Source organism: Erpetoichthys calabaricus, chromosome 5 (genome assembly GCF_900747795.2).
Source record: "Erpetoichthys calabaricus chromosome 5, fErpCal1.3, whole genome shotgun sequence".
In the NCBI taxonomy this organism is placed as follows: domain Eukaryota; kingdom Metazoa; phylum Chordata; class Cladistia; order Polypteriformes; family Polypteridae; genus Erpetoichthys; species Erpetoichthys calabaricus.
Genome location: NC_041398.2, coordinates 209,571,388 through 209,598,478, shown reverse-complemented (window position 1 = coordinate 209,598,478; position 27,091 = coordinate 209,571,388). Strand labels below are relative to the sequence as shown.

The 27,091-nt window shown below is 33.2% G+C and overlaps 1 protein-coding gene across 7 annotated transcripts in view; it reads left to right on the top strand.

The window, feature by feature from the left end:
- The window catches only part of nipbla (NIPBL cohesin loading factor a), a 257,134-nt gene that overhangs the window by 213,344 nt on the left and 16,699 nt on the right, over nt 1–27,091 (top strand). For all 7 annotated transcript variants that reach the window (XM_051928337.1, XM_028802451.2, XM_051928338.1 and 4 more), the window contains 22 exons: nt 1,862–2,013; nt 3,316–3,396; nt 6,469–6,569; nt 7,111–7,246; nt 9,760–9,842; nt 10,222–10,354; nt 10,507–10,650; nt 10,901–10,987; nt 11,162–11,382; nt 12,338–12,440; nt 12,557–12,655; nt 16,308–16,454; nt 16,759–16,893; nt 17,054–17,152; nt 17,823–17,876; nt 18,407–18,515; nt 21,249–21,385; nt 21,765–21,905; nt 22,053–22,146; nt 25,155–25,309; nt 25,784–25,874; nt 26,177–26,350. In XM_051928337.1, the coding sequence (XP_051784297.1) occupies nt 1,862–2,013; nt 3,316–3,396; nt 6,469–6,569; nt 7,111–7,246; nt 9,760–9,842; nt 10,222–10,354; nt 10,507–10,650; nt 10,901–10,987; nt 11,162–11,382; nt 12,338–12,440; nt 12,557–12,655; nt 16,308–16,454; nt 16,759–16,893; nt 17,054–17,152; nt 17,823–17,876; nt 18,407–18,515; nt 21,249–21,385; nt 21,765–21,905; nt 22,053–22,146; nt 25,155–25,309; nt 25,784–25,874; nt 26,177–26,350 (2,676 nt within the window). The remainder of the gene's footprint in view (nt 1–1,861; nt 2,014–3,315; nt 3,397–6,468; nt 6,570–7,110; nt 7,247–9,759; nt 9,843–10,221; nt 10,355–10,506; nt 10,651–10,900; nt 10,988–11,161; nt 11,383–12,337; nt 12,441–12,556; nt 12,656–16,307; nt 16,455–16,758; nt 16,894–17,053; nt 17,153–17,822; nt 17,877–18,406; nt 18,516–21,248; nt 21,386–21,764; nt 21,906–22,052; nt 22,147–25,154; nt 25,310–25,783; nt 25,875–26,176; nt 26,351–27,091) is intronic.

Sequence of the window (27,091 nt, the reverse complement as noted above, 5' to 3'; positions counted from 1 at the left end):
GCTAGTAACATGGTGATTTCTTTGTATCTTGTGCGAGTTTAGTTTAGTTCAGTTCTATGTTGTAGTTTTCTGTTTTCTTCTTGAGATATTTTGACACCTTATCCAAGGTGTTTACCTCATGTTTGTGATCAAAAATCTTTCCAGTCATTGAGCCAACCAGCCACAAAATCGAGTATAATCAGCTTTTCCTAGTTCTGGCTAATAATCAAAAACAGAATTTTGTTATAATGTGTGATAACTTAGAATTAAGACTTTTGCTTGTATATTGTCTTCAGTTACTTTACACCTGTTCTCAAATTTCACATTGTAGGAAAACTTCAGTGGTGATGATGAATGGCTAAATGAACCCCTTTTACCTTCTTAACTTCAAAAAAGAAGAGTTCTGCAACATTTTACTATAATGTGAATTTCTGAGTTTTCTTTATTTGGGGATTTTCATTGTCCTCATGAATGAGTCAACACTCTATTTGATTTGATGTAAAAATTGTCATATAGAATATGAGAACCAGCTGACAAACTTGTGTATTTTCTTTAACTGGCAATTATGTTATGCAATAAGATAACACAGTGGACTCCATCCTGATCAGATGAACAGTTGATTCAGTGTCTTCCATGTGTCTTCCCCTTAACTGCATTTTGGTGCATTTAAAAATAGAAATAGCAAAATAATAAAAGATAAGGTGAAGAATGTATACAATCATATAGCAAACAATGTAATGCTATTGCATATCCATGGCAACAGAAAGTGTTGGGCCTTGTTTATACTTCATGCAACGTTTGTTCCAGTGGACAATACTGCTATGCAAGTGTTGTATCTGTTTATACTTGAGCACATACTTTACGGAAATCTGGAAGATTCCACCAGGTGGCAGTGCGAGATATCATCATGGTGAGAAAACGTTCGGCTTCCTGTGTTGTGAATTGCCTGAAACATCCACTAAATTCCGAGGACACCTTGCCACAATATCTCTGAAAAGGATGTTGTTTACGACTGTCTACTTTAATGATAAAATAAACTACAAAATTAAAGTGGACATTTTGAGATTAAAGCCAAAATTTTTACTTTAATCACAAAATAGACCTTTTCACTGTGTCCTTAATTTTTGTTGTCTGCGGCTCAAATTCACTGCCATACATTCTGATGCTGTTGTGAAGGTGCAAAAAAAAAAGATGGCAAAGGAGATAAAATAATATAAAATATAAATGAATATAAAAGCACCACAAATGTATTTGTATGTCGGCATTTTGCTTCATCACATCGAACCATTCATCAAACATCGAATTATGGCTTTCTGTCACATGTAGATAGTAAACAGAGTCTCTGACGTTACATTCCAACTTGATCACACTGCACCCCCCAACTTTTTACTGTTACTGCAACTCGCTCATGCGTCACTTTAATTTCTGAGTATGTGCTTAGAGGACGCGTCAAATGAATGCTGGGAATGCATGTTAGCCATGATGTGTACGCGTTCTGTGTGTGAAGTATAAACCGGCCCTTAGTCCTACCACATTAAATTAAGAATTCTGAATAAACCAAAGACTTGCTGCCATTGCAGACTGATGTGTTTATTAACAAATACGTAGAAACAAAAGGACACTGGTTGGTTTACTTTACAGTTACCAGTTAACTTCAGTCCTTCTCTCACTAATTATAGGTTGCATAAACTGACATTATGGCACTCAGTTTAAAGTTACTCTTATCCTAATACAGGATTGCTGGTATCTTTGCTTTCAGTTCACTGTTCATAGTATCAAAATCCAAGCACTCTCTTGTTTTCTTCATAAAATTATGAAATTATCACATTTTCTTTTATTATTATTATTATTATTATTAATTTTTAACATTGTTTCCTGTCAGGTGGTGTTCTGACCTCTAAAGCAAAGCGTGCAAAGTGTTCAACACATAAGCAAAGAGTAATAGTAATGCTGTACAATAAAGTATGTGACATTGTAAGCAACATGTCAGAGCTGCTTGAAATTCAACTGCTCACTGATACTACAATCTTACAGGTAAGTACTAATTGATCGTTCTTGGCATTTAACACTTAAATGGTAATTTAAAACACAGTACTGTCCAATTGAAATTGGTGCATTGTTTTTTTATTTTGAGTATTTTCAATATTTACCCCCAGGCTTGTATTATGAACTGTATATTTAGTTATCAAGTGTCTGTTCTAAAATTTTGTTTTAAGTTTTTATTCTAGATGTACAGTCTGTAAAAATGAATTCACCCCTTGGACTTTATTCACATGTTATTGCATTACAGATGTTTGTTAGTCATCAACACATAGTACTCTATGTCAAAGTGAAAAAAAAAATTTTTTTTTGTAATTGATCAGTTTAATAATAAAGAGAAAATATTTGATGGCACACATTTGTGTGGACCTAAATAACTTGTGATATAATCAATATATAGTTACTTGACAAGAACCCACCTGTGTGCAGTTGAATTTCTCAGGTTTTAAGAATAAATACAGAGATATATACAGAGACATATATCTGTCCTAAAGCTTAGTTACTGCATTTCCAAAAAAAGCTACATGAAAACAAACCAACATTCTAAGCAGATACAGAGCAGTGTTCTTGTAAAATACTAGATAGGATAAAAGAAAATTTCCAATTCACTGAACATACCTCTAAGCATTGTGAAGTCAGTCATTAAAAAGGTAAGAAAATATGGAACAATTGTGAATCTGTTCAGAATTGTCATTCCACCAAAACAGGGTGTCTAGGCAAGTACAACCATAGACTGAAGAGCCAACAAGCCCTAAGGCAGCTCTAAAGGGGATGACAGAGGTGGGTTAAGCTGTGCATGAAACTTTGTAATTTTGGCTTGTGTGGAAGGGTGGCAAGAAAAGAAAATAAACATTAAGAAAAACATTTACCATATCTCAGCCAGAGTTGGCTCAGAGCTTGCGATTGACTCTAAGGCTCAGGGGAAATTTAGTAATCTGATGTGACAAATATATTTATAAAATATTAATGCTTAATTCAAATGTAAGACCATTATAATGGCAGTGACAATTATTTTATGCACATTAATGCTTGATGATAGCATTATATTCACCCAGTAAGATTGAACTAATATGATCCATGTAGCTTATCAATGCACAGTGAAGTTCACAACAGGAATAGTGTATAATGTCAGTTTCTAATTTCCATATCGTACATTTTAGAGCATTATCAGCTATTTCTATTTTTTTGTTAGAGAAAATGTTTAAGCCTAAACAGGTTTAAAGATGTCTTTTATTTTCTTTTAAGTTCATTTAATTAATCCCTTTATAAGGCATGCTCTTTTCTTTCTTTATTCAGGTATCATCAATGGGAATTACACCTTTTTTTGTAGAAAACGTCAGCGAGCTCCAACTCTGTGCCATCAAACTGGTGACTGCTGTAAGTGACATTGTTTTGTTTTTTTGAGCACATGTGAGCATTTTTAATAAACCTAGATACTGATACCACAACAAGACATAACAGAACTGTTTATAATTGATAAAAGTCAAGTAATTTTAAATGGAGTCCACTCATTTTTAGGAAACCTGTTTACTATACAGTATTTCTGACTCCTCTTCAAAGTGCTGATTTTTATTTTATAAATTTAATTTAGCTGTTACTTTAGCATAGAAACCCAACTGAGACCACAGCCCCTGCATACAGTATATCAACAAAAATGGAAATGTACAGTATATTTACAATTACATAAAATTGGTCCCTTAAAAACAAACTTTGACATCTAAACACTGATGCATTTTTATTCTTATACTTCTTAGGCTTACCCTGGTTGACCAGGAAAATGACCTTTAAATGTGATGATGATTTTATTCTTACGCTTGCTTCTGTTGCCTCTTTAATAATTTTAACGTGTAATATATTAAAACAGTTGAACTTTTAAATGTATCGTTTACTGATTTGTGAGTTGAATTTGTAACTTTTGTCTGTTAATATTCACTGTTTGGTGGCTTCATTTTATTTGGATATATTTGATTATTTAATTTTCCGTTCCATTACATGTTGTCAGATGCAGCTTTTTTAATGCTTATTTATTGCACTGTTCATACATTGGCATACATGGGGTAAGTGGGGAGGGAGCGGTTGACTGTTTAGTTTAGGTCAGCAAGCACTTAAACATTTTCTCACACCCAACCCTGAATTTTTATTTTTTGTTTTGCCATTCTAGGATTTAACTAGGATTCACCCTTTCACTCATATCAATGTAACCCAGCAGGATTACAGATATATAACATGGACGTCACATTTCCAGGCACAAATAAACACACATGCATTTAAGATAAACAAAACAATGGTTGGGGAACTGAAAAACTGCTGTATCAAATACAAAACACCAGACATGTGAAGAAGACAAATGCTATTACATTTTAACTGTAGTGGAAACCAGCACAGAAGAATTTTTTCACCTAACATGCAGTATCCTAGCTAAGCAATTGCCTAGTAAAATTGTTACTTTTACTAAAAATAAGACACCAATATCATTGTACATGTATACATGGGCATCTGCTAAAGGAATATTCTTTTTATCTGGAGAAAAATTAATTCAGGATCAATAATGACAGTTTATTGAATAGTAAGCTTTCAATATCGGCATTATTAAAGGATCAAACAGTTGTTTCCAGCTTCCGCAGTGAAACACCAGGTTTATAAGTGGTTAACTGTCCAAGAAAATAATAACACAGGCTCCTTTTCTATAATTTAAAAAAGCATTCCATTGTTTAATTTTTCTACTTAACATTTGGAGGCATGTTGCAAAATAACAAGTAAATGTAGCCCTTTTTACAATTAAATCAGAAAGCGCTTTCATCAGTCTAAACATAAACTGTAACGTTGAAAGTGTGTCTGTGTTTTTGTGGCTTACAGCATAGAAAATAAGTATTGAACACGTCAACATTTTTCTCAGTAAATATATTTCTAATGGGGCTATTGACATGAAATTTTCACCAGATGTAACAAACCAAGTAATCCACACATACAAAGGAATCAAAACAAATAAGTCCATAAATTATGTGTAATAAAGTGGAATGACACAGGGAATAAGTACTGAACACGCTTACTGAAATTTATTTTTCATACTTAGTAGAAAAGCCTTTGTTGGTAATGACAGCTTCAAGATGCATCCTGTATGGAGAAAACAGTTGTATGCATTGCTCAGGTGTGATTTTAGCCCATTCTTCCACACACACTGTCTTCAAATCTTGAAGGATCCGGGGGCCTCTTCAATGGACTCTGATCTTCAATTCTTTCCATAGATTTTCAATTGGATTCAAGTCGGGTGACTGACTGGGCCATTCTAGCAGCTTTATTTTCTTTCTCTAAAACCAATTGAGAGTTTCCTTGGCTGTGTGTTTGGGATCATTGTCTTGCTGAAACGTCCACCTTTGTTTCATCTTCCGCATCCTGGTGATGGCAGCAGATTCTTACCAAGAATGTCCCAGCACATTTCTCCATTCGTACATGTTGTGTTCAATTACATTCAGAGAGTTCAATTTTGGTCTTATCTGACCAGACTGTATTCTCCCAGTATTTCATTGGCTTGTCTGAATGTTGTGCAGCAAAGTTTAAACGAGGTTCAACATGCTTTTTCTTCAGTAATGGAGTCTTACGTGGTGAGCATCATAGAGGCCATGGCGGTTAAGTACATTACTTATTGTTTTCTTTGAAACAACTGTACCTGCTAATTCCAGGTCTTTTCTTTCTGATTTATTCTTTTGACTCCTATCTCAGAAATCTTGTAAGGCGCACATAATCGTGGCCGGTTTATGTTGAATGTTGTTCTTTCCAGATTTCCAGATTATGGCCCCAACGGTGCTCACTGGAATATTCAGAAGTTTAGAAATACGTCTGTAACCAATGCCTTCAGTATTTTTTGCAACAATAAGGTTCCGAAGGTATTGAGAGAGCTCTTTGCTTTTACCCATCATGAGATGCTTCTTGTGTGACACCTTGAAATAAGAAACCTTTTTATAGGCCATCAATTAGGACTAAACCAGCTGGTATTAATTTGCATTGATAGGGGGCATGATTGCTTTCTAAATACTGACAGAGTTCAGCTGGTTTCTGGCTTTCCATGCCTTTTTGCACCTCCTTTTCTTCATGTGTTTAATCATTTTTCCCTGTGTCATTCCACTTTATTACACATAACGTAATTTATGATCTTTTCTGTTTCAATTTCTTTGTATGTGTGGATTACTTGGGTTGTTACCAACATCTGGTGAAAATTTCATGTCAATAGCCCCATTAGAAATATATTTACTGAGAAAAACGTTGAAACGTTCAATAATTAATTTCCTCGCTATATAATGGACCAGGTGGGTCATCAAATCTAATTGCTCCCAAAAAATCTTTCTGAATGAAAAGTTGTGATTGAAGTTCCTTTAAAACAAAATGTATTACGTTAGTATATTTTAAATGGTAAATGATTGCTAATGTCTTTATTTTGAACTATTTAATAAGGTATTTTCAAGATATGAGAAGCATAGACAACTGATACTAGAGGAGATCTTCACTTCTTTGGCAAGACTGCCGACTAGTAAGAGAAGTCTAAGGAACTTCAGGTACATTGCCTTAAAAAACAAAATAGATGCTAATTTGAATGTTTTATTTTGCTTTAAATAATAATTCATGCTGCATGTGGTCCCATCTCATCTCATAGAAATTATACTCTGTATGTAAAGCCACTTTAATTGTGCCACTTCTCTTTCAAGCATTTGAAAAATGAACAGAAGCAAAAATCAAAGAGTAGTTCCACCATTGGTCTGAATTTTTTACATTTTGCCTTTATTATTATTATTATTATTATTTTGGTGTGAATTTCCCCTTGGGATTAATAAAGTATCTGTCTGTCTGTCTGTTCAAAAAAATATGGCCATTCTTATTTAACAATCCTGAATGTAAGGCTGTTAAACTATAGAATTAGAATATTATAATTATTATTAGAATAGTATTAGATATACTTGAAAAATTATATAGAGCTTACCTTATAAAAGAGGTATGATGAGGTATATGTTGATATGGTTTGCAAGTAGTTTCGGCTTTGTCCTTTTTTTATACATTACTTGTTTTTTTTTTTTAAATATATATTTTTTTACTTTTCAGGCTAAATAGCAGTGATGTTGATGGTGAGCCTATGTATATACAGATGGTTACAGCCTTGGTTTTGCAGCTTATTCAGTGTGTGGTTCACTTTCCAGCGCAGAAAGATGCCAATAGTGAAGAAGAATATGACAAAAAAGTAAGGGCTTGACTCTTAAGTTTTTTAAGTTCACCATGCATACATAGTACAATTAAATTCTTTCTTGCATTTTTCTGTTAAATTAGTGACAGTAACATAATATCAACATCATACACACAAGAAGCAATGTTTCAGTCATCACTTGCTCTTAATGTCATCCCTATATCTATATTAGTTTTTTTCTTTTTACTCCAATTCCCTCCATCATATGTGCTACCAGTCATAAGCTTCAGAACACTTTTCCAGTTTTTCTTCAAATTTAAGAGGTTGAAATGAAGTGATTGACCTAAAATAATGAAAAGGTAAGCAGTAAACTGCCAGAGATTTAAATGTAAAGTTTAGGCTAGCAAAAACTGAAAAGAAAGGAAATTTCAGAATTTTACAAATGGACTACCTTCTGGGAACACCTAATAATGTGATTACTTAAAAACCCTCCGTCTTTCTTAAAGTAGAGTTGGAACAGTTTGAGTTACTGCATCCTCTGAAGTACTTTTTGGACAGTGTTACACTCTAGAAAGTTGTAAGTTCTAGTGATAATGGCAAGAAAATGGCAGTTAAAAGAATTGAGACAAAACATTATTATTCTTGGAAGTGTAGGTCTTTCATTTAGTGATACTGCAAGTCAAAATGTCAGTGAGTACGATGTCCTACATAATCCAAAAGCAATTGGAAACTGATAGAAACTCAGATAAGAAGAGATCTGGTAGACCAAAAGTCACAAACCAATCAGAAATCAAGTTTCTGAGGATCACCAGCTTGCATGATTGGTGCCTAACAGCACAACAGCCACTTCTTGACAGTGGTTGAAAAAGACAAGTCTTAGATTCTACTGTGAAGAGGAGACTGTGTTATGCATGTTTGACATGGCAAGTGGCAGTATGAAAGCCATCATCCCTTAAAGGGCCATGAAATATTGGCTATACACTACTGCAGTCTGGAAGAAAGTCTTGTGGACTGAGAATCAAAATTTAAAATCTTCAGTTCATCACGCAATGTGTTTGTACACTGTTGATTTGGTGAAAGGAAGCTTCCTTAGTGTGTGACACCAACAGTCAAACATGGAGGAAGAAGTGTAATGTTCTGGTGTTCTTTTGCTGGAGACAGAGTTGGTGACTTGCACAGAGTGACTGGCATTCTGAATCAAAAGGGTTACCAGAGCTTGACTGTTATATCAGCAAAAGGTGGCTACTCTGATGAATCAAAAATTTGAATAAAATTTTGTACACTTAATGATTCCTTGACTTATTTTTTATTTGCCTTTGCTTATTTGTTCTGTGTCTTGATTTCACGAAAACATTAAGACATTAAACTGTGTCCATTTCATAAAAACTAAAAACTTTTGACTAGTAGCATATAAATCTTTTAAGTAAGAAATAATCACAAAGGATTGCATTTTTCACAAACTCAATTAAAGATCAGATGTAAAAGGCTGAACTATTATTTATTTTTTGTACTATATTACTAAACTTTTTTTTTTTTTTTTTTTTACTTTAATTAATGTGCGGTTCAAAAAATTTGCGCGTGCTTGATTTTTATTTTGAGTACAGGGGGCAACAAAAGTTCTTTACCAAATAAAGTAAGTTCACAACCTATTGGTCCATTTAACTCTTTCCAAATGTAATAAAATAAATGTGTTTCTGGACTGTTTTGAACAGTACAATTCCTGTTAATCTTTATATAAAAGAGTTTTTGGCTTTTGTGTCTTAAATCACTTTTGTTTTGTTTTCTTTACCATATTAAATTACACTCTTTTGTTTACATTTTAATTAAGGTAATAAAAGTCAAAAGAGTGAAGTTATGTATAAACTAAAGCTATAGAGTGTTAAAATAACTTTAAAAATTAAAAACCTGCACACTGAGCTTATAACTGTGATATTCCCAGTGTGTAATATTAACAAAGTAATAAAAATGCCAATTTTTCTCAAAAGCACAAGAGTTTATTACAGCTTGGGCAAATCTCCTACTGCAATATCACCCTGTTATCCTACATTCTTGATTTTATAAAGTAGGCAGTGGTCAAATGGTGATAGCATGTGTAAGAGTGAAAGTGTAGAGCCATAAACAAAACTTGCAAAACAAATTATATAATGTGAAGTTTTTCATGGTGCTGTAAATTAGCAGAGCGACCCTTTCTTAATTGCATGCGTTTTCCTCCGCACTCGTTTTGTTGACGTGAATGTGTCAATGCTCTTTTTTCCCCCCACGTACCTTTGTTGTGTCACCGTGCATTTAGCATCAACAACAAACAAAATACAATTTCCCAACATGTAACTTAATTTCTGGTTAAGAGTGTATATGATATGATAAGAAGTAGTGAAATGTGTATCTATCACTTGTTTGTAAATTGTTACAATATCAAAACATCAGATGTCTTTTTTCTTTAAATTTTTCTTCTGTTGTAACTTTCAAGACATTAATTGGGGGAAATAAAGCATGATCATAATAAAATTTTAAAAGATATACTTGAGTGAAGCACATTGTTTTTATATGTGGATATTTTATTATTTCTACAGGTAGATCAAGATGTGTTGATTATAAACTCCTATGAAACTGCAATGAGAACAGCACAAAACTTCCTATCAGTCTTTCTAAAAAAGTGAGTACAAAATATTTACTTTTTCATATGTTAGAAAATATCATCATTTTTTCTTTATGGGGGAGTGGACTAAATATAATTTCATTCTTTTGTGTGCATAAATTACATACTGGAAGTATTTGTATAATTTTGTAAATTAATTCACTGATAGTTGTATGATTATCTCAGAAATAATGAGATTTTCTTTTTGTTTCATTAAAATTAAGCATTATGTTACAATACTGATGTAAGTGGTGGGAACAGAAAAAGTAATAGGTGGGATTAAGATTTATTGGTACGGTGGCTATATGTCTGGACTTGTATAATACATCCTCACTGTTGTACTTAAAAAGGTGTATAAAAATGGTGTAGTCCTAAATTAACTTTTTGTTGACCTAAGGTGTGGAAGCAAGCAGGGGGAAGAGGATTACAGACCTCTCTTTGAGAATTTTGTCCAAGATCTTTTGTCTACTGTTAACAAACCTGAATGGCCAGCTGCTGAGTTGTTGTTAAGTCTGCTTGGAAGGCTTCTGGTAAGTACCATAAATAGTTTAATCTGTTCACCAATTAATAATAAAGAAACAGACTAAAACATACATTTACAAGACTTGCTTGTGTGAATGTGTTTTTAAAAGAATAATTCTATCCAGCCAATTGCATCAAAAGTATTGCTGTTTGTTATCAGGTGCATCAGTTTAGTAATAAACAAACAGAGATGGCTCTGAGAGTTGCATCACTGGATTATCTTGGAACTGTTGCAGCAAGACTGAGGAAGGATGCAGTTTCAAGCAAAATGGATCAGTCATCAATTGACCGAATACTTAAACAGGTAATTGTACAAAGCATTTTTTTTAGTTTCTGTGAAGGCTGATAAATGTTTTTTTTGTGTGTGTGTGTTTGATTTCTGTGTTATTGAGTGCCTGTACAGAACAGTTTTCATTGAGATAATGCATGTTTCAAACAAACACTGGTATATTTGTTGATATAGATAATTACTTTTAAGTTTTGGTAATTGCAAAGCCATTTTCATTAAATGTTATTTGTTCACTTTTTTTTTTATATATATATAATAAATACAGTCACCTGGAAACGATGAAATACAACAGTTGCAGAAGGCATTACTAGATTACCTGGATGAGAATGCAGACACCGATGCTTCATTAGTCGTATGTTTTCTCTGTTTCATTGTGTTTTACATTTTCTTTAAGTTTAGATATACTTGATATAATTTGTCATTTTTTTACCATCTGAATAACACTCTTATTTCAGCAAAGAATTATTCTCTTGACCTTGCATAAACACCTTCACCTACTTTTACACCTTTTCCCTTCCCACCATAGTTTGCAAAGAAATTTTACATTGCACAATGGTTCCGGGACACTACAACTGAGACAGAGAAGGCAATGCGGTCACAGAATCAAAAAGATGAGGATTCTTCAGATGGCGCTCATCATGCAAAAGATGTACAAACAACAGGAGAGATAATGCAAAAGGCAGAAGCTCGGAAGAAATTCCTTCGCTCTATCATTAAAGCTACACCATCACAATTTAGCACATTAAAGTAAGATTATTCTGTAGTTATTTCTAGCTTGTTTTTTTCTCCCTTTACTAAGTAAAAGTACTACCTCAGTTCATTTGTAATGTATTTATGAATAAATGGATTAAATAGCTTTTTAAATATAGGGTTAGTGAATATATGTTCATTGTACAGTTAGTGGCATTTTTTTTTTTTTTTTTACTTCTTGTACCCAGTTTTTAAGTTTTTCAAAATTCATGCTGCCCCTCCCTCTGCACAACAGACAACATGAGATGCAAAGTACTGTATGTTTCCTCATTTTTTTTTCTTTTGATCATGTCAGGTTCATCTCTGCATTATTATAAATAAGCTCTTTCAGCAGGAGTATAACTATTAGAAACCTGCCCATCTGGCAGCACCTTCAATTAAAAGGGAGGACCTGTAGACTTCTCTGTACTTGAAGAGGAAAATAGGAGTGTAACAGGGCAGTAGGCAATCTTGTCTGATTTCTTTTAGTAAAAAACCTGATGAATTGTAACATTTTTAATTTAAAAAAGTCTTTTCATATTAATTTTCTTCTTTCCCTTAATTCTTTAATTCATAATGTATTTCTTTTTACAATCATTGTGGTTAATAGCATTCTCTAAGTTCACAAATTTAAGAAGTTGTTCCAATCTATGATCTTCCTCATCTTTCGTCTGCTCCCGTTGTATTTTTTTTGTTTATATAGGTGGGTTCCCTCCAGGACCAGTTCAGAATTAGGAATTGTTTCATATTTTATAGTTAAAATTTCTTTTAAATTTCACTTTTTATTGTATTCATATTTGAATGTACATTCTAACCAGGTTATCACTGCCTATATTTCTTTTGTTTCTTCTGCTTTTCAGTTTTGGAGTTTTTGGTTGAGTTAAAAAGTTGGTTTCTTTTATTAGCTGAGCAGAAATTTTCTTCTTTCCTCTTGACTGTTGTTAGAAAGTATTACTCATTTTTGTTTTTCTAGAATGAATTCTGATACAGTGGATTATGAGGATTCATGTTTGATTGTCCGATATTTGGCCTCCATGAGGCCGTTTGCACAGAGCTTTGATATTTATTTAACACAGGTGAGACTGGTTTTAATTATCATTTAATTTAATAGAAATGTGTTTCTTAATAATGCTTTTAAAGTTTGCTTTCAACTGAAATACATGATTTGTTCAAAACTATAATTGTATTCTAGATTCTCCGTGTCCTTGGAGAGAATGCTATTGCTGTTCGAACTAAAGCCATGAAATGTTTGTCTGAAGTTGTAGCTGTGGATCCAAGTATACTGGCAAGGGTATGTTTACATTTGAGTAAGCAATAATCTGTTAATTTTACTAATATTTGTATTATATCCAAACAGCAATAATTAAGATGGCTATGAGCTTGTTTTCAAGAAACATTATTATTGATAACATACAGCATTTTTATTAATGCATTAAATATACACAGACTGCTGTCAGTAGGAACATTAAATTTTAATTTATAAGATACTTATAAATATATGTTGACAATAATCATTAATAAATAACAAAATGAATAACACTGAGATTCTTAGAAAAATTCCTGATGTTTACAGGCCAGCACCATTTACTGTGAGTTAATACATTTTTCATACATATCAGTTTTATGGAAAGCCTTGTCACCGTCTGGTGTCTGGTCGAAACAGGCAAATGGCAGGAACCAAACTTGGATGAAACATTATTCATAGTAATATTTAGCATCACTCATTGCATTTATATCTTATCAAATTATATACTTGTATTAAAGAAATATTTTTGAAGGTCAGCCAAATTCATTTTATCTAATTTTTTTTTTACAAAATAGATTGATTTAAAACACAGAACAGTATATGAAGCACATCTGCTCCACATTAGTTTAGATTGCCTGCAAGTGATCTAGTGATCAATTAATTAGTTGGCACCAGCAAATCAAGTAATACAGTATTTTTCAATGTTGCTGCAAAATTAAAATCAAGCAAATGTAGCACAACTGTACAGTTTATCATTTACCAGTTCTGTTAGTTAACACTTGTTAAGTAACTGTTCAGTAGTTAATTTTAAAATTTAATGGGATAAGAATGGGTTGAATGATGTTAAACTTAACTTCAGCACAGCGATAACCCAAAATGGATAGTCATATTAAGTTCCAATGGTCATGCCTCTGTGATTAAAGTTTTTAAAAATTTCTAAGTTTAAAGAACACTTTACGCTGTGACAAAAATACTCCCAAAAGTATTTTTATCTGTCATTTAAACTGGAATACAAAATAGTATTCTTTTAATCAGTCTGTACTAACATGACCCACTGTTACTTGGCAGCCTCCTTCAAGTTACATCATTTACAGAGTGGTTTCTTTTTTAATTAAAACAACACATGCATGGAAAGGATAAATGAAGCTTGTAAATAATCAGCTAATCAATGTGTATTGAATTTATGACTGTGAACAACATTTTGGTTGTTAAGAATATTGCCATGCTGCAATGGCAATACAGTGACAGGATCACTATACAGGTGGAATCACATTGTAACGAAATTCATGGGACCGTAAAAATATTTTGTTATAATGGAAATTTCGCTGTAACAAATATGGGGAAAATACGTATACTTTTGTGACTGGGGTTGCCAGCAATTCGCTGTCTCTAATGGCAGTGACACAAGGACAGCTCCTTAGCTGCCCTGCTGCTTCTGATAAATAGTAAACCAAAGGCAAAGCAATTGGTTGTCCTCTGCAGGATCAGGATTACCACGCAACATGGTTGTCATACGATGTTTAGAACATTTGATACCGGGCTTTGATCTGCTTTTCCTTGCACTCTCCTGGTCTGCCACAGGGTGATTCCGAGCCACTGGTGTTCTTCTAATCTGAAGATGGGAGCTAAAAAGGAATGATTGCCTCTGTGCCACGGCTCTTATCTCTTGTGCTTGAGTACTGAAGTAACAGCTCTACAGTCTTGAGACTGTACCCGCCTTCTCTATGCAGTAATAAAGTACCCGATTTTCCTTGGAAACCTGGACTCGCCTTCCTGTCTGTCTGCAAGTCTGTGACCCAATCTTGACAATTCCTGTATAAAATAAACAGTACTTTTTAAACTGCAAAACGTATTTAATTTGAAAATGATGTTAGATGTAACTTTTTTGCTGTGTAAATTGACACCTTTTCTCACTTTTTTTGTTCATTGCAAAGAAAACTTTGGGAAGAGCTATGAAACTCGGAACAGTACAGTATCCACAAATGACACAACTCTCCACGTGGATGCTCAGTGGAGCACTGACTCATAGTTTGACTGTACCTGTACGATGTTGTGCCGAGACTGCCTGAGACCAGAAATTTTGCGACAGACCTTCACTTTATTTTGGTCTAATAGAAAGAGACAGCCTGTTGGAGGCTTCCCGAGATTCGGTGAAAGTATAGGCACAGGATTAAGTATTTTTTACATTGCATTATTTATCTTCAGTGGCCATTTTTGGTCAAAAAAAAGTTAATTATACTGAAATTCACATTTCATTAAAATGAAATCCATTAAACATGATGTTGTATGAATGTTTGTCCGAGCAAACAAAAAGTATTCATTATTCTTAAAAGTTTGTTACTTCAGTATTAGCTATAATGGGTTTTGATGTGTATATGGTGTGATAAAGATGAGACGATGACATCATAAAGGTTTGGGGCAGCCACCCATATATTATTCCACAGCTGAAAAATAGGTTTGAATTTGAACAGATGTTCACTGGTCTGAGTCCAAGACAGAACTGATAGTTTGGAGGCAATATGGCAGCTTTTAAGTCCAGTACATGAAGTGACTTCATCATTGGCCCTGTAACTGGAAGTGATGTCATCATTGGGCGCCCACCAACCCCCATCCCAAATAAAAAAAGGAACCAGGAGGTGTTGTCATCGTTGGGTCCGGAACCAGAATTGATGACATCAGAGTTGCCAAAACCTGACGGGATTTCCCGAAATTGTCTGCAAGGACCTGAGAGAGACAGTCAAGGCACCCCACAGCCCCCTGGTCTGATGAGGAATTACAATTATTCAGGCCCTTTAGCCGCCTCCTGCTCACATGTGTGTGACAATGGTTAAGTACTACAGATACTGTAACTGTGCATTCCCGAGTGAAGCAGAATGTACATACAGCTACTGTAATCTAATAACTCATACAGAAATATAAAAATGCAGAGTATGTTACAGCACATTAAAAGAAGATGTGTTACTAAATTACACTTAATAGATTTAAATATTTAAATCATAAAGGTCTTACTTTCAAAGTCTTCATCTTCTATCTATAACCCTTCTGCAAATTGAGTTACAAAACGAGTAACATCATTACTATCACTGGTTTAAAGGCAATTTTCTGGGTTTGCTGGTTGCCCTTCAAAATCTTTTTACAATACATTCTATAAAATGCCATATTATTTAGGTTTTAAGTGAGATGCAAGTACTAAATCAGTGCATATAATAAAATCTTCATAATAAAATAAACCCTTATAAAATTTAAACAAACTTGTATCATGTAAAATAATGTTGTTTAAAATATCACATTGTACTGTTTATATAGAACCTAATTATGTAATGTATATAAATTACAAGTATTATTAAGTAAGTTCTGTCTCTAAATTGCAAAATATGGTTGCTGATAATTGTTGTCTTGGAAGAAAAAAAAAATCTTTTTCTATGAAAACTTACCGTATGAGTGAGTCGTGGTTTAGAATCCTGATCAGAGTTTATTTATAAAAGCTGATTAACGTGTATTCCATTTTTTATCTCCAATGGCCTCTGTAAGGATATCTGTTGACTAAGCTGTGATTGTTTTGTTTTCCATAGAATTACTCTGATGGAAAGATGCACTATTTGCAAAACAAAAAAAAAAAAAAGTTTAATTTTCTGAATTTTATTAAACTTTTATTTAATCATTACTAGGAAAAATAAATATTTTTTCATGCTTACAGTTGGATATGCAGCGTGGGGTCCACGGTCGTCTAATGGATAACTCAACCAGTGTAAGAGAAGCAGCAGTGGAATTACTGGGACGCTTTGTTTTAAGTCGCCCACAGCTAACTGAGCAGTATTATGACATGCTGATTGAGAGGATACTGGTATGTCAGTTTGAGTAGTTAAAAATTAATAAAATTTTAATTGAACAATTAAAATATTAAATTAGGGGATTTACTGTAACAAGTGTAAATGTATCTTTGTTTGATTTCATTTGGTTGAAAGTTACTAATGGTTGTTGGTAATCATTTTTTGGCATGATCATCATTAAAGAATTCCATATATGTTTTGCTGCCTTATTACCTTTTTTCTGAGACCTACAGTATAACCTTTTAGGGTAAAATTTTAATATTTGGTATTCAAGTGATATGTAAGCTTGTAAATAATACATTTTTTTGTTTCCTACAGGATACTGGTATCAGTGTCAGAAAGAGAGTAATAAAGATTTTACGTGATATCTGTCTTGAACAGCCTACATTTAGCAAAGTTACTGAAATGTGTGTGAAAATGATACGCCGGGTCAATGATGAGGAAGGCATTAAGGTAGGACTGTTAAATTCACATAACACAAAAATTAATATGTTTTGGAATATTTAATCCTCCAATGCAGTGAAAAGTATAGGTCTATAGACTAAATGTAAATTTTTTTCTAAACACTTTGTCTTTCTGCAAAATTCATAGTTTGCTCTTTCTTTCACTATAGAAACTGGTGAATGAAACATTCCAGAAGCTTTGGTTTACGCCAACTCCTAATCATGATAAAGAGACGATGACGCGAAAAATACTTAACATTACTGATGTGGTAATTTGCAACTTCTATTAATTTTTATTGTTCTATTAAATAGAAACCATGTGCTGTTGTCTCTTATTATTAGTTAATAAAACATATTTAATTAAATAAGGTAGCAAGCATTCACTTTCTAACTTCAATGCCACTTTTATGATTTCTAATATATTTTTGCAGTGAAGTTTGTGTAGAATGTAAAAAAGAGGACATTGTTGGAATACACCAGTCATTAAAGAACTAAAACAAGCTTTGGGTATTATATGCTGGTAACAAAGCTGTAGTATAATTCTTCTTTTAATGGTTTTAGTTTTGAAGCTTGTTAATTCAGATTAATTACCATTGTATACATTAAATCATTTTGTAAACATGATATTATTTTGGTATTTTTAAGAATAAAACATTTCTTATTCATTAAATATTCTTTTTGGAATCTTACATATTTTAATACATGAAAGTAAGATTATATAACAATGAGGAAATATGACCTAATCCAGAGTTGATTTTGGTGGTGACTAATGAGCTGTTTTCATCTTTATGGAGAAATACGTTTTGTTGTAAATATATACAGTTTTATTAAATGCTTTTGTTGAAAGTGTATATCTTTTTATCATATGATTTGCTTTGGCTGCTGATCATTACAGATTTAGATAGAAGTGATGTTTTAATGGAGCTTTTTTATTCTTAGGTTGCTGCTTGCAGGGACACTGGTTATGACTGGTTTGAACAGTTGCTCCAGAATGTAAGTATTTGTCACAGTAAAGTTATTTAAACTGCATAGAAGGCACAAATCTTCCATATCTTGTTCTTCCATCCATCCATCCATCCCAAAAGAAAAAAAACCTACACTTTCCCAGTGTGTACATTTTTTGTGCAACTTTTAATGAGCTACTATCAAAAACATCCATATTAAACAACATGGAATTAGTTGTGAATTACACTTTTTTTTTTTTTTTTTGCTAAATCTTGATAAACAGCATTCCAGCAGTATAGGCTATTTTGTTATACATGTGTCTTCTGTTGTGCATCTTTCATAGCTATTATCATGTATTGAGTGGATGCGATTATAATTTATCATCACTTACTAGTTAGTTAAAACATTTCCAAGTCGTATGTAAGTGTCCTTTTCTGAAGTTTTTAAAACTTGAAATTTTAAAATTTGTTCTGTTGATGTCTTTCAAGAAATTTATAATTATTGTGGACCCTATTTCTTTCACTCAAATTGAAATTTATTCTGTGATTAAATATTTTAAGGAAGTTTTTTGTTTGTAGCTTTTGAAGTCAGAAGAGGATTCCTCTTATAAACCAGCCAAAAAAGCATGTGTACAGCTTGTTGACAATCTGGTAGAGCATATCCTTAAATATGAAGAATCTTTAGCAGGTATGTAGCCTGATAATGTCTGAAAAGGCAAACATTGCTTTTTATCAGTAACCATGAATTTTTATTTTTAAAAAATAAGTGTTAAATGAGATGTGCAAGCATTTCTGTACCATGGTTAAAATGTACCCACTCAAGATTTATAAAATACATATGTACTTAAGCATTATTCTAATATATGCTGATCTATCAAAAGCAAAATAGTGATATGAAATTTATTCTTTAACAGTTACAGCTATTTTGAGCACGATGTCTAGCACTAAACCACCATTGCAGACTCAGATATTACTGAACTGATACAATTTCATTAGTTTCAAGGAAGCAGTTCCAGTGAGAATCACACTCCAGGAAATAAACAAACTCTGTAATTTTCTCACTGACATTTTACTTTTATTAAATTTTGATATTAACTATTACCATTGTTACAAGAAAAAAAAAATGGATGACACTGACAACATAAGTGCATTACATTAGTGTATGCTAATAAATTATTAAGGCATATGCTTTTACAGGAAAACTGGTGATTTTTATCACCTACAATTGAAATGGCTCCAGTAATTCATTATTTAGCATATAATCAAAGAACAATAGTTATACATAAGAACTGACTGACTTGCTTGCTTTTTTGATTGGAAACTCTTAATTGGTTTTGTGTGACTACCTTGACGAAAACTGGCATTTCCTTCAGGCTATGAACTTGTTTGTTGCTGAGGTAGCAACTCCCTGTGGCCTTTAACAGAATACGATCAGAAAGCTCAGACTGTAGATAAATGGGAAAAAATCTAGTTGGGATAAAGTCAATGAAATCCTAAATACTTAAATAGAAGTGCAGTCAGAAGGTGGATGTTGTGCAGCATCATCTGGGCATCTACTGGTGGTGTTAGGCAGATTTGTGGATTTGGATGTTTTGAATACTGAAATCTGCATCTCCTGAATATAACTGCCAATTCTTTCAAGCTTACATCAATTCCTACACTATCATTAAAACACTGAGCATCAGAGAGAGCACACAACACCTGTGACAACATATTATGTTTACCATTTGTCTATTGATGGATGCCTTTGTATGCCAGTGTATAATCTGGTGCTACAGAAAAGTTTTTCCTTTGCATCAGAATATTTCATTTTTAAAACATGCAATGTGCTCTCTGCACCTTATGCCATACATTTTTATGTCTAATAAGGTTTGTTAGGAGACTTTCTGGCTGTAAATGGTTCATTCTAAACAGAAGTTTATTCTTTGTCATACCAGATTAACAAGAGCACCTCTGATCTTTGCAATTCAAAACCACCACCCATACTTTGAGCAATGCCTTCATGAGGTGTTAGATTGGTTTAGAAAGGTGACAGTCAGTGAGATGTCTAATCATTCCACCCCAGTGTTAAGCAAAATTCATTCATGGTTTTCTCCAGGCTTCAGTGAGACTAACTTGGCAGTAACAGTATCTTCACTTTCAAAAACGTTCTTAAACTTTATAAAAAAAAAAAAAAAAAATCACAAATTATGTTATACTACCCCTTATAAATAAATAAATTCTTCAAAAATCAGATAATGTGATTTTCTGGATTTTTTTTCTCATTTTGTCTCTCATAGTTGAGATATACCTATGATGAAAATTACAGGCCTCTCTCATCTTTTTAAGTGGGAGAACTTGCACAATTGGTGGCTGACTATATACTTTTTTGCCCCACTGTATGTAAAGACATTCGGTCCAATGAACTCTTATATTAATATGGGTTTTGAATCACCAGTGAGACATACTTCTAGACTGAAGAGTTACACTGCAGTGTTTTTTTTTGTACAAATACATTTATTGAAATTTTTTTAAAACAATTGTACAATGCATTCCCCACATCAACATGTAGTTCTTAGCATAAGGGAGCTAACCAGAAAGTACAGCCATTTTTTTTTTCCTTTTCAAGTACACTGATAGCACAACTATCATGGCACTGTTAAAGTTTACATGTTTTTCTGAAGGTTCTGATAAAGGGTGTTGTAAGGTTTTGACACTCACTACACCTGTTCTTCATGTATGGTTCACTGTTAAGGTACTAATACTGTAGCTGCTGTCAGGCACAGAGAAACAGAAATAGTTGAGTTACAGTGTTTGAATCCTTAATTATTAATCATTTAACTGCAGATTATTTTTTAATATAAAATTTGATAGTAATGTACTGATCATATTTCATTTTCCTTTGCCAAAATGGATGTTTTTCATGCAAATCAAATACACTTGTATGGAACAAGTGTGAATACAAGACACCCATCAGTTGGTTCCCAACAGATATCGCCTCAGTGTATTCAAGTTGTAGTAGGTTACCAGAGTGTTTCATTTTATCTTCTAAGGCATATCTTAGGCATTGTACATCCATGTCTGAACATTTTAAGACTAGCATGACTAGTACTAAATATTGTTTAGAAGTACTATAATTTAAATTAACCTTTGATTTAAAATACTAAAATATATTGTAAATGATGAATATGTTGCTGGTAGAATGTTAAAATTGAAATGCAATAAAATGAAACATTACTTTTGATATATATTTAACAAAGATCGCACACACTTTAATATTAAAACCAAGTATTTTTCTGTTTGTATGGTATAATTCTTTATAAAATATATTTACAGTGGTTCACTTAACTGTACTTTTTCTTTAGTTGGTGGTAGTTTGTGAATAGTGAGTTATATTTAAATACTGTATTAAACTTTTCCTCTAAATCATTTTTATTAACAGATTCTGAAAATAAAGCTGTGAATTCTAACCGTTTGGTTGCTTGCATAACTACTCTTTACCTGTTCAGCAAGATCAGGGCACAGCTAATGGTGAAACACGCCATGACCATGCAGCCATACCTCACTACCAAGTGCAACGTATGTATGCTTGGAATATTTATATCTTAACACTGTAAAGCATTACAGAGAGGTGATTTTTATTTATTTAAATAAAAGAAGCAAGTAAAAGAAGCAAGATAAAAATGATTGATTTATTTTAAATTATTTCCCATTTATTTGCATATTTACTTACTTGCCAAAATATAATGCAGCAGTTTTGTCCACTTAACACACAAAGGTTACAGACAGTGCTGAATGCATTTAATTTGAACTATGTAAAATGCTGTTTTATTTTATCTTTTTCCCTCATCTTCCGTTTGTCAGACTTTAAAAAATTTTTATTGCTACAGGGAAATTTAAATCTTGCAATTTCTGCATTCATGAGGTTTTCATATCTATGTTTGTCTCATGTTGGCAGACTCAAAGTGACTTCCTGGTCATCTGCAATGTTGCAAAGATCTTGGAGTTGGTTGTACCTTTAATGGAGCATCCAAGTGAGACTTTTCTAGTCACAATTGAGGAAGATCTTATGAAGCTGATTTTTAAATATGGCATGACAGTAAGTATGTTCTGATTTATGGTACATTTTCCGTACATGTGCTCTTTTATATTAACTTTTGTGTAACATTTATTTTACTTTATCAGTTTCTTTTTAATTGCATATTGTTGGCTGAATAATACTGACTTCCATATTTTTTCTTTTCAGGTGGTTCAACATTGTGTAAGTTGCCTTGGAGCAATAGTAAATAAAGTTACACACAACTACAAGTTTGTCTGGGCATGTTTTAACAGATACTATGGTAGGTTAACTGTGGGAGCTCAAATAAGTCATTCAAGAAATATGTATTCATCTAATTTTGAATTATATTTATTAAATAAATGGCCACATTTGCATAAGGTTTTGCTCTTTGTTTTTCCCTTAATATTTGCCTAAAGACATATCAGATTAGGCTATTGGTGGTGTATTGTCTTTTTTGCTGGTGATTAGAGTTTTTGATGACTTTTTAACATTCTTGAACACAGAATTCCAGCACACTGTTGCATTTGAAAGATCACAAGACCATACTGTGGAAAGTGGTAGGGATTTATAGGAAGCCTTGTGCAGCAAGGAACAGAGAGAAGCTACAGGTTTGGATTTAGGGGATAAGTAAACTGTGAAATTGTAAAGTGGATAATGGGGAGGGGAAAGTGAGAGAAATTTCACAGTTGCACAGACCTCAGCTCGAGATGAAAGAAAAAAAAAAAGAAGTGGGAATGAAAAACTGGACTGCAAGGACTGAAACGACTTGAGTCCTGAATCTTTATCAATTACTTCTGATGTACAAATAAACGTTATAGACCAGTTAGGAAAAGCAATTGGCTTGTGACATATATTCAGTCCTGGTTCGCTAAAGAGAAAGGTTGGAGATGCCGTCTTTGAAGCAGTTCCAATATTTTTTTAAACTTAACGCCATGTCTGGAGGGCATAAGAAATAAGGAGGCCTGTTTTCGGGGGGCAAAGATTTTTATATGAAAATTGGAGAGGGGAATTAAGAAAGAGCGTGAGAGGAGACACGGTTTTCTTTATTTTGTAGCCAAGATGTCTGATTTGATAATCATTTATATTCTTGTTCCTGAAATCCACAATGGAATCCGAGTTAAACTCAAAATTGTTGTTGCAAGCTAGCTATCAAAACAAGTTAACTAGCAAAAATGTCTGTCAGTATTGACATGCCTCCAGTTACCCTGCTCCTAATTAGTGACTTTATAATCAAAGCAATAAACACAGAGTGGTTATTTAATTAATTGTTGTAAATTGCAATGCTTGGACTCTGAAATTAAATCAGTAAATGTGGAGTGAATTATTTAATTCTGTCATTAATTATCATCTGTGCTTGTTAACATTTACATTTACAACATTTAGCAGACGCTCTTATCCAGAGCGACTTACAACAGTGCATAGTAGTCTACGACTGTTCTTCAGTCTTTAGGCTAGGATTAAATCTACTGTCATTAAACAAGTTACTGCTGACCAAGTTGTACACAAACCATGCTAGAAGAAAAGAGTAAGTTTAGTACAATATTTTTTTTTTAAAGAGAAAGGGTAGAAAAAAGTATGGGGACTTTACTCCCCCAAGTGCTGTTTAAAGAAGTGTGTCTTCAGACGACGTTTGAAAACAGTGAGGGTCTCCGCTGTTCGTACAGCAAGAGGAAGTTCGTTCCACCACTGAGGAGCCAACACTGCAAAGAGTCTTGATGCATGTCGTCCTCTTCTTTTAAGTAAGGGTGGTTCGAGACGAGCAGTGCTTGATGTTCTGAGAGGGCGAGAAGTGACACGCTGCTTAACCAGTGCTGATATGTAAGGTGGTGCAGTTCCAGTTTTGGCCTTAAAGGCAAGTGTTAGGGTTTTGAACCTGATGTGGGCAGCCACAGGGAGCCAGTGCAGGTTCCGCAGCAGAGGTGTAGTGTGAGAGAATTTGGGAATATTAAAAACGAGTCTTGCAGCTGCATTCTGGATCAATTGAAGTGGTCGTGCTGCCTTTAGTGAAAGTCCAGACATCAGAGAGTTGCAGTAGTCCAGCTTAGAGATGACCAAGGTCTGGACGAGAAGCTGAGTAGCCTCTGTAGTGAGAAAGGGGCGGATTCTCCTGATGTTGTAAAGAAGATATCTGCAGGACCTGGAGAGGTTGCTGATGTGTGGAGAAAAAGACAAGTCTTCATCTAGAGTGACACCAAGACTTCTTGACTTCTTGATTATGGATGAAAGACAAAGCAGTCATGTTTTAAATTCTTAAGGAAGCCTGCAAAATTTTTTATTCTTTGTTAAAAAATATGGAATTATATGCCTTCGATCATCAATCTTTTATTAATGATTTCAGAGGCTAATTTTAAAGCAAATCGATCAAAGTCAGTTCAGGTTAATAGTACATGTCAATATATGGTCATCTTATTTCAAGAAGTGCTTTGTCATTTTACTGTGTCAAATTCCTACCAGTTCATGTTTTGTTATTCTAATACGTAGTATAACAAGGTGAAACTAGTACTAAACTCCAATCTTTTGGAGTTTGTTGTCTAAGGATCTGGCATGGTGACCTATTATTGATTGGTAAAGGAAATGTATTGTGCTTCGCAGGTTTTGCTGCTGTTTGTGTGGTGATGGTGTTTTTTTAAAGGATTTCTTGAAAATTTTGAGAATTAAAGATCAATCTAACCAGGCCTTCTGCCAGGAACCAGGTGCCCTTCAGCTTAATCAGTCATGTTCAATAAAGGAGATAGCCATAGTTTATCAATATAGCGAACAAAAAAAAAAATACAGGGATGGTATAATGACTGTATTTTATGATGGATTTTTGGACAGATAGGTTTGTAATTTAATATATTATGGAGAACAGTGCAATATTTAATTGTCTTTACGAAGACCATACATAGTTTAGTGACCTACAGTCCATAGTTTGGATAAACTGCATCTTTATAAGGCGTGAAAATTAACTCGAGATTGTTGACAGGTAAGGATTCCCTGAGGATCTTTTACAAGTTTTATGGCTAAGTCTCTGAAACAAGCAATAAATACCCTTACTAATCTGTGCCAGATTGGTCAACATTCGTTTTTATATGTTCCCTTTTTCTGCTTCTGCAATTTGAATCATATTAATAATCTTAATTACATGTATTAACTTATTAAACTAAAGTTTTGAAATCTAAATATTTGTTCTACAGTAATTCTTGGCAAAGAATAATCAACCACTGAATTTAGACAGTAAGCAATAGACTGATGTAAAATATTCAGCTGAATTTTCTGTTTTAAAACTCTTTCATGTATATTTTACAGGTGCAATAATAAAGTTCAAAATGCAGCACCAAGAAGATCCTAATAGCACTGTCCTCACTGCCAACAAGCCTACACTGCTACGTTCTCTCTTCACTGTTGGTGCTTTGTGCAGACACTTTGATTTTGATCAGGAAGAGTTCAAAGGAAACCAAAAGGTCTGTGATTATCCTAATATTATTAATAATGCTCCAAATTACAGTTTAAATTTTGATGCATAAACATGGAAAGTACTTTCGTTGTGATATGCTTTTACAATACGGTAATATTTATTTTTGAAGTGCATTTTTATTCAAATGACTTTACAAGATGTAGTTAAATAAAAGCAGATAAGAATGATGAGACATAAATAGCATTCAAAAAATAAATAATGTACACTTATGCAAGATAGATACAGTATATAATTAATAAAAATGGAGTCCATAAATAAAGATTTTTTTTAATTTCTAAATGGCAGTCTGATTGATAAGGGCAAGTCGGCCATAGTACACAGAAAAAACACAAAATACTCCAGTTAAGCCAGAGAAAATATAACAAAATTTATAGAGCTTCCAGGCCAAAAGGTTGCCAAGCCCCCACTGGGCATTCTGCCTAACATAAATATTCTTAGGTATTTCTTCATTGTTTTTTAGGTGGTTATTAAAGAGAAAGTCTTGGAATTGCTGCTGTATTTTACAAAACATGCAGATGAGGAGGTACAGACTAAGGCCATCATTGGATTAGGTAAGCACTTGTTTTCTGGTAACCTTAGCCTAAATATTTTTTGCATTTCTAAAAGAAAGTTCAAATTAGAAGGATGGTATTCCATCATGTTATCTAACAATCAGCCAAGCAGAAATAAAGGTACTTTGCAAAAAATGCAGGGCTAGAAATCATTTTAACTAGTGTGATGAACTTATTTCTGAAGAAAAACCTAGACACACATTCATTATTCTGCTGTTATTTACTTTAGCAATATTTATCTATTACTCTGTTTGTGTCTTTAATATTTATACCATGTACATGGATATTACTTTTTATTTCAGGGTTTTCATTTATTCAGCACCCAAATTTGATGTTTGAACAAGAAGTAAAGAATTTATACAATGGCATTTTGTCAGACAAGAATAGCTCTCTTAACCTAAAGATCCAGATTTTGAAAAACCTTCAAACTTATCTTCAGGAAGAGGACACACGCATGCAGGAAGCTGACAGAGAGTGTAAGTTTTTCCCATGTTTATAAGTATTGACTTTGCCTGTTTAAAAAGTCAAGGCTATTACATTTTCTCACATATTAAAAACACATAATGTTTTTCATTGAGTTCAATAGTTGCTTTGCCTGTTTGAGGATCATCCATCCAAGATCAGGCTTTCGTTTTATTTTTTAGCAAACTGGTGTGGTTGTTTATATTTATGTAGATTGTCTTTTGTTCTTTTTCTGTTCTAAGGTTAATCTCTGGCCTATGTTGATCATTAAAAACTTAAATGATGGTAAAACTTCACTTTATTACAAGAAAATAGAGATAATTTTATTAAATAATTAATGGTTGTTTTAGCCAACAAAATATTTTTCTGGAGTTCTAAAATCTTCAGATTATCATGCATCTCTGAATAATGTTTTTTCTGTTATTTAAAACAATAATAGCTAGACATTAATAAAATTGAAATCAACTATAATGGTGGGCGGTATGACCAAAATTCTATATCACGATATTTTTCAAAATTATACCAGTTTCATGGTATTCGACTGTATTTTTTTCCCATGCATGAGTGGATGTTAACCTCATTTTCCACTGCAATTACTGTAGTAGACTGGCTAAAAATAACCTATTCCACTGTCATTAGAATTGTACATTGTACAAAAAACATTTTAATGTGCACACAAGTATTAATACAGGTTTGCATGGCCCCATAAGATAGTTTTCAAGGGGGTGGCACTAATGAAGAGAAGGAATCACATT